Consider the following 16,939-nt stretch of genomic DNA (forward strand, 5'->3'; position numbering starts at 1 on the left):
GGTAACTTGCAAAATTGCCACTTTTTATAGTGAATGTAAAGTACATTTTATTGTTGATGGTTGTGAAATTTATGTATGCTGCCTTTCAGTCTTTAAGATAATGAGAAACAATTGTTATTAAAAACTTAGATATATTGCAGCATTAATAGGCTATAATATGCACATTAAAAAAACATCCCAAACTACAAGTGTTTTAATTACATTTAATTTATTTTACAAAGTTGTCTTATACATCTATAAATATTTAAAAAAATCTTATACATCAATTTTAAATTTGTGGATGACTCGACTAAAAAAAATTGTGATAACTTTTCACATAAAAGACTACACATAGGCTAAAAAACTTAAAAGTATATAAAAGTACTTAGACTTGTCCTATGATGAAAATCATAGGAGTTAGGTTCTATATATTAGATTCTGTGCTATCTGGGACACATTCAGAGACAGTTGCTTTAGGAGATTCTTCTGTTGAATCTGGTAGGACCATGTCTAAAGGGTCTGCTAAGTCGGTAACGGGGGTATCCCCGCCACCGGCTGGACCCTATGCAGTCACTAAAGCCTCTTTAAGCCTCAAGCGAGCCCGCTTTACTCTTTCTTCTTGTCTTTTTACATCCTCTTTTGTTATTGTAACAGCCGCAATCAATGGCTGCTCAGGATTTAAAAAAACGCCTGGGTTTTCCAGAATGGTTTGTTTTGATCCAGTCTGCCCTGTAATGGTTGATTAGAATTTATAATATTAGACATTTGCTGATCACACCTTTTTATAATTGATTAAAAAAGATACAAATGATGTATTTAGCATTAAAAAATGGTGACAATGAATACCTGTTATGGGTTGTGAAGAAACATGCAATGCTGTAGCAAGAGATTGGATTGTGGTAGAATCTGATGTGTAGGGTCCTAAAGGTTTTATGTATCTTGGTAACGTAGTGGTTCCAATAACGCCATTTGCATCACAAGCTGTCAAACCCTGGAAAATATAATGTATACATTCCAGGGTAATTTACATATTTTAAAAATAATCACATAAGTACAAAATTGTGATGAAGAATTTATAAACAACTGAGAATCTTTCAGAAACTATTTTTTTAATTTTCTGTAAACAAGAAATAGTACAAACCCTAAATTAACTTTATAGCTTAGCAGGTCAAGCATGATATGGCATATAATTTGAAATTAACCAAAAAAACTCAAAGATCTCAAATATTCATTAATAGCTTACCTCGAGACGTTTTTCCCAAAATAGTTGCTTTGGTTTCTCTTGGTTACCATGCTTTAAATCTGTTTTAACTTTACTTTCTTGAGTTTTGTAGACGGTGACTGGTTGCTTGAAAATTGAAGCTGTTTGTCGTATAGGAGGAACTAACGAGGCATCAGATCGTACACCCCTGTTTTTAAAGAAATTTGTTAAAGATTAAACATCAATTTGTATAGACACTCTGAAAATTTCATTTTACCATTAGTAACTAAAATATCTATGCTATATAAATCATTAAATAGAATAATATTATCCATTATATCATAGTAAAATTCAAACCAAAATATAAAAAAAACCAAAACATGCACATTAGTCATGCTATAATTATGAAAGTATCAAAGCAATTAAATACAAAATTTAACATAATGAAATACCAAACCAATTAAATATATATATATACTGCTTACTAGTTTACTGGTACCACACATAACTTTAAAAAAATAAAAGATGTAATTATAATAATATGCATATAAGTAAATCACTACCTAGCTAACCATGCACTATAGACCACAACCATGTGAAAATCAGGTGTATTACTTATTAAAAATTATTTTTACTAACATCCCAGTAAATAATAACATTTCAATTTATTTCTATAAAATAAAGAACACCTGGTAAAATTCTTATGTATGAGAAGGTTCTTGTTAGGTGATGCTATAGCATAAGAAAAGCTTTACTTATTTAACACATCTTGATTATTATAAACCTAAAAAAATTGTGTAAATTACATAAATATACACACTAAATTAACAAGAATTTGTACATCTAAAACAATACTAAAGCTCAAATTGAAGCCAAGTGTAGAGGCGTACAACAGATGTAACAAAGCTGAACTAGTGAACACAACACAGGTGATACAAAATAGGACACAGATGTCTGAACCTGTAATCGAACTGCGCACGAGCTTTCTTGGCCTTGCACAGCAGCATGGTGTTAATTTGACCCTGCTGAAAGTCGAAACATGATAGGTCCATACTATCACCCAGATAACGAACTAGCTCTGCTTTACTGCGAAACTTTTTACCTGTTGGGCTATAGAAAATTCATGGTACACTATAACCTATCTTATTGAGGTAAAATTTCATGTTAGTTTTGTTAATATTAGATAAGATAGGTGAATGTACTATGGTACTTCAAATGGGGCTTTAGAGCATAATTATGTGTCTTGTGCTGATTACTAAAGTGGAGTATTACAATGGTTTACAGTAAACTATGAATGAGTTATTATACTATGTATTTATACTGAAATTTGATTTTAAAAGTTCATAAAACAACAATGGTATATATACCTTCACAAACTACTTTACCTGTAATAATAAACGTCAACTTTTCCAGCGGATAGTCCGCTTTTTCTTATGACTTCTTCTCTTTGCCATCCTTTAGGCAAAGCAGAGCAATCCATTCTTTTTTTTTCGATAGTTATGTTCATTTTATCTTAGAATATAGAATTAAAATGTAAGAAACTGGGAGATTTCTCAATTTTCAGACAATATATATATTAAAAGATTCCCCAATGTAGACCATCATATAATAGTTTAGGCCTTCAATTCAAAATAAAACTTGATTTAGCAATTAGAATTACTCTTCTTCGATCTATTTCAGAAATTGAACAAACCAACGAATGAGAGACTAGTTGATGGAATGGAACACAAATATAATATGTTATAACAGTTATATTATTATTAAGAATTACAATACAATTCACCAGACGCGTCTTCACAGTTCACACTATCTCGATATTATAATCTGTGCAACAGCAACTCGAAGTTCGAACAACAATTACAGAACACATGGACTTTAGATAACGTATAGATAAATGCCACTTTGACATGTTTATATTGTTTTCAGAAACACCATTTAATCATTATCTACGGAAAATAGCCTGAATTATATAGTTATGTAAAGATAAAATCCAAAAGGGTCCATATAGAAATTTAAAATAACAAACATTCCCGAAGAACCAAATACTGATGGGTAGCTGAAGTTTTAAAAAGATCCCATCGATCCGGAAATTACATCGGTAACCTTGCCAGTCTTTTGAAAAAAAAATTCCAGAAAACTAATGGAAGCTTGGGGGAATTTTTTATCAGTTCCAAAAATTAAAATTATTTTAGGATCCAGAATGAGGGATTCGTAACTATTTAAAAACAATGGATTACTGGGGAAACTTTCAACAGGATTAAAACGAGAAAGTTTATTATAACTAAGTTATAGGCATGGTGCATAGATGGCATCGTGATAATCGTCGTAATTTGGACAAGATGGTGTGAAGAGTATTGAAGGACTTTGATGAAGAAGCGGTCACTTAAAAATTGTTTACGTAAATGCAGCGGGGGGTCAGCACATTCTATTATATTTTATGAGAGCATTGATGGGTGAGAATTTCATAGCGTAAAGATTTTGATTGAATTTTGGAAATTATGTCAAGGGCTTGCTTGTTGCCAGGATCTAAAAGGTGCCATAATCAAAATGATTTCGTACCACAGTCACAGTCATGTGCTCCCCATGTCACACCAGATGATGAACGGAGAACGTTAACACTCTTTTTTTTAAACACATGGTTGAAATGAGAAACACCGTTTAATTTTGAGTCTAAAAATTTTACATGCTTACAACAACTGGCAGATGAAGTAAGGGAGTTGACAAAATCATTTTACGAAGCTAGGTAGTTTTCAGCAGAAACTGCGGGGAGCACAGCTATCTTAGACTCAATAGAAGATGAAAAGTCTGACCAATTGGCCTGAATCAGTTTAAATTTTTAGAGAGGGTAAAAGGCGAGTAACACTCCAATTAAAATAGGGAAATGGTCACTTCCACATGTGCTCTTAATAACCCACCAAGATAGAAAAGAGAAAACAAAGAGATAAATACCCTACGCTTACGGTATTCTGAGATCGAAGACTCATTCTCGTAGGACACCCATTATTCACGCCACTTATGATTATATTATTGGGTAAATCTAGTAGAAGGTACCCAAAAGAATCTGAGGAATGACAACCCCAAGAAACATGGTGGGCATTGAAATCACCCAATATGACAACAGGAGGAGGAACCGAAAGGATAATAGAACGTATACCAGAAAAGAGATCGAAATGGAGATGGGGAATATAAACAGACATAAACGAGATATTAAAAGCCCTCACAGCAATTGAAATAATACCATCACTATGAGCTAGGGATAATTAGTGGAAGGTGAAGGATCGGCTGACAGGCTAAAGACACAGCCAGCATAGCCATCATCCCTGTCATCTCGGAGACACCGATACCCAGAAACCCTAAAGCGGGAATCCGGCAATAACCAAGTCTCCGAAATTGCTAGAATAGATGGAGAGAATTTATTGATCAGAAAAGTTAATTCAATTTTTTTATTAGGAATACTCTTACAATTCCACTAATATACCAGATTCGCCATTTTTCGTAACAAACGAGTGGAGCAAGTTGATTTTTTGGCAATGGGATTAGACATAAAATTATTAGCATCTAAGCCAGACTTGAATTCAACAGATATTCTGTTAAGACCCTACTCTTAACACCAATCACCATCTCAGACAATGTTGTTTTTTAGCTAAGCGTAGACGGACTATGGAAGGACCAGGCATCAGCGTACAGCGTGTAAGATAGCGAATATTATAATCCAACTATTTACAACGGACACGAAGTGTGGCAACTACCTGACGTTCGTAACATTATTCGCAATTTAGTCGGTTTGCACTAAAAATATGTTTGGAAGCACCAAGGTCTCGGTGGTAAACAAATAAAACCCGATACGCAAATTGAGATAGAAAAACTGATACTCTGTTTCGCTCGCACTTAAGTATTTCACGTTAATGTCTTCTCTCTTTAGTTATTATTGTGATTTTAGAAGCCTATCTAGTTCTATACTCTATCTACGTAGCTAAGTAATATATAATGACAATTGACAATATACGTCATACCTAAATGTCAATAATATACATTTTTGACAGAAAGTTTTGATTTCAGACTTGAATATAGTTGAATCAAATGTGAAATGTGAATGGTGATGCGAATTCCGTCGATTGAATGCAAATCCCGTGTCGTGTAATTTGTGAACTGTGGTTTGCTCGGTAATGCAGTGTTTGTCGATAAAAAGATTTTCTCGATTTACTATACATCTCATATTAGGCTTAAATGAATTTTATTTAAAAGAAAACTTGGATAACAATTAATTAGTAAGTGTCTTTTGTATTATAAGATTTTCTCAAGATGATTAGCAATAACGATGTTTGTTGCCAACTTTTCTACTTTCACTTTTAAAAATTTGATATGTTTATTACTAGAACATAGAATAGACTGTATGGATAACTTTAAGATAGATTTCAGACTGAAGGGTTTAAGTTCGTACAAAATATTAGAATGTAATGTTTCTATTTTTAGAATGCTAAAATATAGCCAACCTGTTGTAAACTATAAGCTTTACAATGAAATGGATGCACTTTTAATTTGAATATAATAAATCTGAATATATTCTTTATATGCATAATCAAGAAAACATCCCTAACCATTTGTTTCCCAATAAGATAATATTTATTTTTAATCACATTTAATATATAACATCAATTGAAATGTCTTTCTTGTTAATATCTAACCAAATCTTTTACTTTTTCCTATATTGGATCTTATGTATATTATAATTTATGATAGGTTTAAATAAGATCTAATTTGAAACTTATTTAGAAAACAACACAAATATATATATACTATATATGTTAATTTTTTTTAACAGACAATCTTGACATAAGATAATCACAACATATTCAGACATGACAGTCATGAATAAACTGTACATTAATACATACTTTGTTAATAGGCACTCGCACATATAGCCATTTTAATTAAAATATATTTATAAGGCCCTAAGCATACATACCGCTTAGTACAGCTTCTTTTAATGTCAAATTTGTGTTTGATTGATTTGGAAGTCTTTCTAAGTAATCTTGACTTTGAATATCCCTTTATGGTGTTTTACATATATCCAAAATAAAATTAGTGTTGGAGTCACTATAACTATATGCATAACATATCTAAGATGTATTTATTTTATCATATCTCCAAAATTAATTGTTCACAAATGTCTTTTAGTTAGTTACTTAAGAGTCATATGATTAAAACAGCCAATCACATAAACATTACCTACAAATATTTGCAGTTTCAAGTGACTAAATCATATTTTTTTACCTCATAATAACTTTATAGTTATTATGAGGTAAAAAAATATATATTTATAGCAAGTCTTTGCAAAAATTATATTAATGTTATTATTAATATAATTTTTGCAAAGGTTTGCTCTCCTTGTCAGTCTTATTGCACAACAAAGTGCTAATAGCCTACATTACAAATTAATTGGTGATTGGAATTGTATGCATATCCTCGGGATTGAGAGTAACATGTTTTACCAACATTACTGGTTTAATTATTGATTGCTGTGTAATAAAGTTTTGGTATTAATCAGGTCATGTCTATAAGAAAAATTAAGACATTCTAAGATTATTTACTGATTGTTTATAACTATTAACAATCTAGTCAAATAATGTATGTAAAATAATTGAGTGTTGTGATAACCCTTGTGAATGTAGAAGTAATAAGTGCCCTAGCTTTGAGTAGTATGTCACTTATTCAGGTTACCCGTAAAATAAACCGGCTGCTAGCAATCTCACGGTTGTTGACAATTACGCGATAAATTATTTATTGAAAAGACTATCGAATGTCGAAGCCTTACCTTAGACCTTGAACTTCCTTTTTGCGATAGATAGCCGATTTATATTTATTCATCTTTCCAGTAGGGTCATGTCTTTAGGTTAGTTGCTGAGCGGTAATGGCTAATGGATTTTCTATTTTGTGTCTAAATAATACGTAGGGAAAAGAAAATCATCGTGAGGAAACTGGCGAGCCTTATGATAAAACCATTATTGAGCAACAACAAAAGACCTATTCAATAAAGTACATAAATAATATTTTAAATAAAAACTAGACACAACCAATTCAATTATTTTCAAATATATTATTTTTGTGTGACTTGAAATTAAAGTCCTTAACTTACAAATAAAATTGAGAGTATACATTATTTTTACATATTATTCTCGTTAATTTTATAAACTCGCAAATATAGTCAGTACATATGTGGATACTAATACAAGAATAAGCTATCAATTTATTGATTGCTGTGTGTGACCTTAATATGCCTACCCTATATTTTGAATTTTGTAAAGATGAACAGACAAAGATCGTATAGCCTACCAAGAAAATAACCTTCTAATTAATCATTTAGACGTTTTCAAAAAACTTTCTTTTTTATGATACTCAACAGTTTAACGCTTTTACACTTAAAAGAAACTAATTTAAAATGTGTTGTAAATTGCTCTTTATAACAACGTCAAAATGTCATCGAATACCGAAATTCCGTGATATAGCTAGAAACTAAAAATGCCAAGGTGGAAATAGGGTGGCACTTGGCAGAATAGTGGGCGATCGCAAATAAAGAAGGTCTGGGGAGTTATTAAGGTCTTTCTGTTATCATGGTAGGCAGGGCTTTGTTGTTGCTTCGCAGAAATGTCAGGAGTGGCCCGTGACGTCACCACGGAAAATGGCACGACATTTCGTGGTGCTTGCCACACCCCGGTTTCCCCAATATCACATGACCGGGTTATATGAACAACCTTAGTTTCGCCGGAAGGAAATGTATATACAAAGTTATATTCTGTATAAAAAGCAAGGAGTTATGTGGTATTTTTGTAACAGTCTATGGTATCTGTTTCCATAACGCCATTAGAAATATGGAAACATTATCATAATACATTATAGTAACAATATATTTTTGTATGCACACCATGTTTTCATGGGTCCACTTTATAGGTGTTCTTGGAACTAATCTAAACTACAAACATATTTACGAAGTGCATACGTGCAGTAAAGTATCAATTTGCAAAGAAAATCTGGTGAAATAAAGGTTTCGTTATCAAATAGACCAATTTCTAACCCAGTCTGCTTTTTTTTGTCATTCAAGTATTTGGTATTTGCATGATTTGTTAAATAATAGATAATTAATTTGTAACAGGTACTTAATTATGGCACTACGGAGTAGCAGCCAGCTAATTCCGCGGTACTTATTTTGACTTATCGTAAGTATAATTTACATATTTAATTAGAAATTATACTATATTCTTGATAATTTGTACATGTTTTATTGTTATATAATGCTATCAACTAATGTATAGTTATGATAAAATTGTACTTAAACCAATCACAATTTGCTATAACAACCTTTTATCCGTTATTTTTATTCACGTTTATAGCAATGGCATCTGTACTATATACATACAAAATATTTTAATGAAAAGGAAAAGTATATTTCAAAATTATGAATTAATTAGATAACTTGTTAACTGATAATGTAATTCAACATTAAATTCATTTATTTCTACAACTATTTAGATTGAATATTAATTGAAAGTGACAATTTATTTCGTTTAAATTGAGTTTGTGAGGTCTTCACGGTTTAACCACTAATCTAAAATAAATTGATTCTGTTATAAAAATACGATTTAAAATCGACTCAGTTTTAATAAATATAATATACTTTTATTGCTGCTCTAAAATGCTACCTTGCTTAGATAAGCTTAAATGTAAGTTATTACGCTTAATGTACAGATACTAGATCCTACGAAAGTTATGTTAGACGCTAGATAGCTCAATCAATCCCTATTTATAATGGTCATTCTAGCCATTACCGGTCTAATCAGTAAGAAAGGGTCGAGTTATAGGTATGTCAGAGATGACCGCATCGCAGGGGCCGCGCCTAAATCACGTACCTTGCTGAACTCCTAATGTGCCTGAAAGTGGAACGTGGAATTGTGCAAACGGGTCATCGTAACCTTTGTTATAACTAATGGGCACGAGTGATTTGCCAGTTTTAATGGCTTATCGGTAATCTATAATTTACGAATTTCGGATTATATTGTGTTATTGACGTTAATGTCACCTTATGTACCATATAACAGAGGTTATTACGAACGATGCGGCATTTTGTTATTTAAATGTCCGTGCTAACTTTTAAAACTCTTGGTGTATATAAAAGTCAAAATTGTTTGTGCTAGGCACAATTGTAAATTTCTGCTCACGTGAGTTAAGTTCGGTGGCGGTTGTTGAAGATATGTTTAAATATATGTTAAATAAAACACTTTGTTTGAAGCGGTTTGTTCACTAGCTATAATCGTTTAAAATATGGGCTTATAATTTAAAATAAGAAGCAGATACTGCGATACAAGTGTATGCAACCTTTTGGATAGTATCGGAAACAAGAATGTTATATTACAATCTATAAGTGTGAAAAAGACATCAGGGGTTCATTTTGGTTGAGTGCGTTGATTACTAACATTTGGTATACGCTTGTTATTATTTTATATATATGTGACTTAACTAATGTAAGGTTACATAACTAGTGAGTTAACTAATTTTATAGGCGTCGCCACTGTCAAAATACTTGAAGTTTTAATCCGGGAGTTAGCGGCTGACACTCCCCGCCACAGTGCTTTATTATTAGATCTTTTAACATTGTATAAAAATGTATAATTATGATTTATAGAAGTCATGCCGCAAGAGTACTTTGCTTTAAGTCAAAATGTATATTCTTTAATTACATTGTCTAATAAAGTTTAGCAATTAATACTACAATTTGTCCGTAAGACAATATTAATAAAATACCTAACCCCTATCTATGGTATCATCAGATTCTATTATCATTGTTTACGCTTAATTATGCAGTAAAAATTCGGACACGGCTTTCTGTCGCATCGCTGCTTTGTTAGCCATCATATAAACTAACATCAAACGTTTAAGAAGTTAAGGTAAATATCTTGTAAAATTCCGTAGTGCTAATAAAAACGTTGAGTTCATCGTTTTACAAGGAACATTTCAATCAAAACATAAATTTTATGAGGTTCAATTTTTTTATTTGACATTTAGATTAAATCTATTAAGATGTCTGAATATCTGTCTTTGTTACCATAGTTGTAATTTTATTTCCATATTAAAAGGTAGATATTACCAATAAAATACTATTTTTTATGAATAAAATAACTTTTATTGGTAATATTTCAAACCCTAATATGTTTTGACATGTTAATCAACTATATTAGGTTAGCAATCAGCATACACAGCGTTCACATTGTCATTGCTTTGCGCAAGAGTTGTATTAAGAACCGCTTTGCTTAGTGCGTTCAGTGCACGCGCACCCAACTTTATTACATTGGAAATTTAATATACATACCGTACATAGGTTTATATATCGATCGCATTCGACGTGACTTGTCGTTTTCTCTGTTTGTTTGTTATAAATGAGAGACCTAGTTTAAACTAGCGTTATACGTGAAATATACGAAATATTATTAAAACGACGTGATCTCAGATCTCTATTGAATTAATATCTCTGAAGAAATTCAGTTCCGCATTATAATAATATAGACTATCGATGTCTAGATTTACAAAAATATATGTCGTAAAATTATGGAGGTACTTAAAAACATGGTTCCACAGATACTGGCTATATCTAAACACGAATATTGTATTTTACTAGAAACAGATTGTGCAAAGTATTATAACAAGTAAATCTTGTTGTCTGTGTTAAAATCTAGTGACCTAAGCTTCAGTAAATTGTGTAACACATAAAACACCTTAGAAAGGTTTTATTCCGCACATTTCACACGATGTATCTAAAAATAGATAGTTTCCGCTGTTTTTTCTTTACCTACACATTATGACTATGTTCAAGTTCTCTCAGGTTACCTAATCAAATAAATCAAATTAAAATATCATAGTCTTTATAAATAGGATTATCTCAAAAACTACCGTACACATTTTTTAAATTTAAAACACGTATTTTTATGGATGTTTTTAAGTTTATTTCATAAGACAAAGGAATTCATCAAATTGTTTGATATTTATACATATGGTATGAAAAATATATTTTTTAGATGAAGCGGCGTAGTATTGTATCTTAAATAATGTAGATGTCAGAAACTGCTTCTCGATATATTCCGGTTTGGTATGGACGGCTTTTAGTATGGTCGTGAATTAATAGTTTTGAAATCGAAAGTAAGTTAAGGACGACTGCGAATTGGTTTAAAAATCTACTAATTGATATATTTTGCAATCTTTATTATTTTCAAAACAACACCTTTGTTTTACCTTGTGTTTTCCAGCAAAATAGTTTCGGATTGGTGGAACTATAAAAAAAAAACCTAAAGTGACACCTATGTCCCATACACCATACAACAGCATTTATATTAATTTGTAGAAATGTCGGCTTATAATGTAGCTACTAAGAATGTAGGTCTAATTCACTGGCCTAGTTTTTTCTAATACGAAATATAGATCGTCCCAATTATATAAAACAACATTACGGAACATTCAACAAATGTATGAGCATGATGTTTTGTCGTTTCTGAAAGTGAAAATTACGAAAAGAAAAGAAATTAATAGCGGGCCCAGCTAAATACCACCCACTCACCTTGCCATTACGTACGCTAAAACGCTACACTATCAAAACAGTGCGTCAACTTGTTCGCTGCCAGCCGCACGTATGGGTAGCGAAAGGGAAATTTGAATTTCGAACATATCAATTATCTTGTGTTTAAATTGTGCCTTAAAGTGTAGTAGAAATAATTGTGATGACCATTTGTAATGTAAGTTTTTAATTATTTTTAAGTCCTTATTTTTTATGATGTTTTATTATATAGTTCAAGTGATAGTCAATCGTTTTGTGCTTAATATTCATTACATATATAAAGAAAGGTAACGTTGCTTTCTTCCAAGTTTTGCTATTTTACTGGTTACCCTTGAATACTGACCTGGTACATTTTAATATGAATCTCATAGTGTATTAACCTGTTTCTTGTTGCAAATACCACTGCGATATTTTACGCTTTCGCTAAAGTGCAGCTTAAAAGTGGGTATGACCTTCCTTATCCAAAAAGAAATATGTTTATTGAATTATTAATATATATAAGTTTTATATTATTCAAGACAATACAAATTAAAGTCCTATAAATGAGCGTACAAAAATTCAAAATCGTACGATAGTGGTAAGGACATGCTTATGATATCCTTAGTCTCACTGAAATTATTATGGAGGGCCATTCAACATACATAAATTATAATTTAAAAAAAAATCGTTAAATTAAAGACACTTAAATTATACCTATTATATTTTTCCATTTGAAGAAGAAATTACTAGAATATTGTTTACGATACACAGTAAGTAAAGCATGTAACGAAGAACGTAAATTCAAATTACAAATATTTTTCGAATACATAGTACATGTAAAAATCAAGTTGCCCCATAGGACATATGGCGTATACATCTAAATCTATCTCTGTGGTGTGTTTGGGAAAACGGAAATTTGATAAATTATTGGAAACAGCATTGTTTTACGTCGCATAAACATTTTCTAATAGGATTTTATATTTTGCTGCAGGTAACATTATGTCTATGCGTCATGACTATCGGTGGTTTTAGATATATTAAATTGTTCCACTTTGGTCACTATTTAGTGTCATAAACTAGTCGAAATTATTGCTCGTTGAGGCAGAGCTGACCTAAGACCCCCATACACGTTGGTCAACTAGCTGGTTCATATGTTTAAATATTTTTAAAGTAAGATGAGGTTAGGTATATAACTTGATTGATTTCATAAACTTCACCAGCGAAGAACAGTTTATAGTATTAACAGTTTAAAAAACAAATACATATGAGTACCGAGTAGGTCATCTTATATGACAAACTTTAATGTTTGTGTGATGTGTGAACTACCTATGTTTCTTTTAGTTTTCTGTGGCTGACACACGCCGTTGATTTACCGTAGATGACAGGATTAAATTTTTCATATAATATTAAATTCAATAAGTTAAATGCTCGCAAAGTTCAGTTTTTCCAAGCAATGGTATGCTTATGCAATGCTAATTTCGTCACGTACTATAACAGTATACTTTCATGTGTCATACAGGTAATTATATCTCAAGTAGGTACTTATATATATTATAAATCCCTTTCGTGTTGATAGAGTAGCTCCGTTGTATAGAATTCAATAAGGTTAAATGTTGCCAATCAAATTGTGTATGTGATAAATATTTCTTCGCTGTAGAATGTTGCTTATTTACAGCATTAACTATTACAATTTTCTCTATAAATGATGCTATGTTACACTCTAAGAGCCTGTTTCACAATGTATGGGTAAAGTACCAAATAGCTATGCAACACATAAATTATTCGAAAGATAAAAGTTCCGAATAAGATACTTGGCGTTTCATAACGAATAGCGCTATCTGACAGTACTGAAAGGCAAAAATACTGTTTATCCTACCAATAAGTAATAAATAGCTTATATGGAACTTATCCGGACATTGTGAAACAGACCCTAAGTGACTGTTTTAAATGTACATAGCAAAAAATGTGAAATAAGTACTATTTTGTTTAATACTTGTTCTGGGTTGAACTCTAGTCAAAACTTCATACTTTGATAAATTATTGGCACCTCCAATTACATACCTTGGCTATGACGCCATCTTCTATTTTATCGCCATATTCTATCTCTCGTATTTTATATATAGAAATTTACTTGCGAGGTATAATCTCGTCTTGTTTAGCTCGATTATCGCATGTAGGAGAAATTCACAAAGGTCGCTCAACATTAAGTAAATCGCTCAGTCAAAGCCCTAAGGGGTTCGTTCCATACGAAAATGTAATGTCTAAGATTGCAGCTCAAGGCTCCCACTCATGATGTCACTCTCCAGTGTTATACATAGTCTCCTTGTTTCAAATCAATTACGTTTTAATTATGAGGTTCATAAATAAAATGAACTTGACCTAGGCCTTAATAATCTTGAAATGATCGAATCTTATGTAATCATGCAAATATCGAAGAAACTTCACTATTTACTTTAAGCCGAATTCAATGCAGGATTCAACTACAATATGCGTCAGTGAATCGGTAATTTAATTTATATAATACATCTTTCTAGATGTACGTAAATGTGTAGAGATTTTTATGTGCAGGGTTTAATGTGAATACGATCTATATTAATTTATTGGAATGTCAGCATGGGTTTTGTAAGCACTTTCGTCAAGTTAGTAATATTGTTGACACGTTTTCTCAAAGTTAGGGGCCAATTTTAATACATACGATATACAACAAATCTTAAGTGTGAAAAATTGCCTTTATTTGAGTTCTACATCATCAGGATTACAGAAACTGTTAACATTTAACATTAGTATATGACCTCCGACGAAGTGAAGGCGTACTCCAATTTCTTCCACTTGTCTTTCATCCTCGTCACCGTTTGCTAAACCACCCAAGATATCCTTTGTATTCCGAGATATTAAAAATAATATTGCTATTTAAAAGTTTAATATTATTTATACTAGATTTTCCTGTTTTCAACTCAATGCGTTATTAAATTTTAATTACTCGCTTAATAATTAAGTTTATCGCGTTTTAACAAAGTGTTAAACTGACAATCATTTAAATACTCATTCGCAACATATTCAATAGACTGGGATCTTTTTCAAATTTAAATAAGTCTTTTAAAATTACCGTTTCGCACGAAAAAGTCTTATCTATGTTCTGTATGCGTGGCTAAAAACGGCGTAATAATTTTTAAAAAAAGTACGAAATTGTCTGTTTAATATGACTTCTATCATGACATTACAAAAACTTACCCGAATATTTATTTTCATATAAATATCCCGTGTATTATTAGATTATGCTGGAATTTGTTTTACTCCTAAATAGTTGAATTTATATGTAATGTTAACCCGCTCCCGAAGGTATGGTTTCGTGCAGATAAAATTCATTTCGTAAATATTCTCAGAATTAAGCTTTTCTGAGAATTGCTATTGGAATATTGTGCAACTATATTCCCTCGACTCCTTTGTATAAGGTATAATGCAATCTTAATTGATATTTTAATTATGGTCATGTGACGTAATTAGGTTATTAATTTTAATGGTACATTTTTGTATTATACTTTTAGCTTAAGAGTCTTTGACTAAATCATTATATTATAATTATTTGAAGAACTTCATAATTAAAGTGATAACAAAGTATTTCTGGTATACGACGTTCATTTAAGTTAAAGTTCATAGATCTAGATTTTAACTAAGCCACTTGTGACTTTGAACCTGTATCTATTAATATTTAGAAGAATCTCTATTGGAAATAAGAAAAAATTCAAATTGGGATCTTTAGACACTTAAGATAATCAAATTCAAGTTTGACAAAAATATAGAAAAAATATTACTTGACAAATGCTTTGTAAGAGTTTAAATATTAGGTACGTTTATAAGTCAGTTCAAATAACAACGCAAAATGTCAACATGTGGGCAGTGTGTGATATCTAGCAGCGCATCTCAATTCTTTCAATCAAAATTGATTGTCTCATTACGAGCACGGCTTGATTTTACCGTCACTAGGCGCCGGAGTAATACTTTGTCCCATTTATAGGCCTATGTTGTAGTCGTAAATCTCATGGCCGTTAATTACAAGTTTCGTTCTGTTAGATCATTCGTTAGTTGATTGCTAATTCTAGGAAGTGTTTAGCGAGTGTTTTGTCTGCTTTTGTTTGTTTTATGTAGGTTGCAACTAGTATATACATTGTAGGATTTATTTATTAAGGGTCAATGCTATGATGGTCAAATTTATGATTGACATAATGAAAATACCGTAATGCGTCTTTTGGTCAGTCCCTTTGAATAATTAAAACACCATATTTAATGGATTTAATATTAGTTTAACTAAGATCTAAGAAATGTTTATCAGCTTTCATTTTATTACAGAATTTTTTTTGCATTAAAAATAGTAGTTTAATATGAGATATATATTTTTTGTTGCAGGACGGTGGAGTGCCATTTGGGAGTGCAGGATGCCGATCGCACCGCGTGGCCCTCCGCACATCTCGCTACCCTACCGCCAGCGATATGAAAGACCAATACTCAAGTGTCCTTAGTAAAGTGTAACTTTTGTACGCCTCTTTTACTCCGACCTTATAAGTATAAGTAGAACGTGTTAGTGTAAGTGTCGTGCGCGTGTGTGTATATGTGTGTCGATGGTGTGGCCGACATGGGAAAATCCTCAGCGAGAACACATGGCCAAGGTGAGTACTTTGAAGTCTTGACCTCGAAGGACGTTTTCTAAGGTTTAATATTGCCAATGGTATTGCTTAAAATAAGGTCATCGCTATAGATGTTCCGTACATAACATTGTTTAACTACAGGTATACTTAAGTAAGATCTCTGCAGTATGACAATGTCTTGTAGACGTACTGTGATACTATCTACCGGTTCTAGAGATAATAGAAAATTTCAAAAAATAAGTGTTTTGTACTTTGAATAGCGTGTAGATAAATAATTGGCGACGCAAAGATGGCCATTTCTAAACGGTACTAAACTAGCCACTCATGCCCCGGGGCCACTCTCTCGAGCATAATTTCCTAAGTTTGTCTAGATCGAAATCAGATTTAATAAAATATAAAGGGATTCCGTTTGAATTATATATATATCTTAATCATTTTCCCTTGCGAAACTGAACAGCTGGTAAGTGGTTGAATGGGCAATCGATTATTTGTAGAACTTTGTTCTAGTATAATTACATATATGTATATACGTATGTATAT

The 16,939-nt window shown here is 31.6% G+C and overlaps 2 protein-coding genes across 5 annotated transcripts in view; one reads left to right on the forward strand and one right to left on the reverse strand.

The window, feature by feature from the left end:
* On the reverse strand, nt 1–3,002 carry LOC111003568 (methyl-CpG-binding domain protein 2). 2 transcript variants are annotated; one of them, XM_022274156.2, is made up of 5 exons: nt 2,566–3,002; nt 2,141–2,290; nt 1,223–1,388; nt 826–970; nt 1–708 (listed from the first exon to the last, which is right to left on the reverse strand). In XM_022274156.2, the coding sequence occupies exons 1-5, from the start codon at nt 2,685–2,687 to the stop codon at nt 542–544; spliced, it is 750 nt and encodes a 249-aa protein (XP_022129848.1). In that variant the 5' UTR covers nt 2,688–3,002; the 3' UTR covers nt 1–541. The 2 variants fall into 2 exon arrangements, with proteins under 2 accessions (XP_022129848.1, XP_022129849.1); XM_022274157.2 differs by lacking the exon at nt 2,141–2,290 and having other exon boundaries at nt 2,566–3,001.
* Nucleotides 3,003–5,252: 2,250 nt separating this feature from the next.
* LOC111003511 (probable phospholipid-transporting ATPase IM) overlaps nt 5,253–16,939 on the forward strand; it is a 43,287-nt gene continuing 31,600 nt past the window's right edge. Inside the window, exons 1-3 of one of the 3 annotated variants that reach the window (XM_045628201.1) lie at nt 5,253–5,448; nt 8,331–8,394; nt 16,161–16,420. In XM_045628201.1, the coding sequence (XP_045484157.1) occupies nt 16,363–16,420 (58 nt within the window). In that variant the 5' untranslated portion in view covers nt 5,253–5,448; nt 8,331–8,394; nt 16,161–16,362. Of the gene's footprint in view, nt 5,449–8,330; nt 8,395–11,809; nt 11,956–16,160; nt 16,421–16,939 lie in introns of those variants that run through there. The other 2 variants (XM_045628203.1, XM_045628202.1) reach the window with 2 other exon arrangements.

Source organism: Pieris rapae, chromosome 5, assembly GCF_905147795.1.
Source record: "Pieris rapae chromosome 5, ilPieRapa1.1, whole genome shotgun sequence".
NCBI classification, from domain to species: domain Eukaryota; kingdom Metazoa; phylum Arthropoda; class Insecta; order Lepidoptera; family Pieridae; genus Pieris; species Pieris rapae.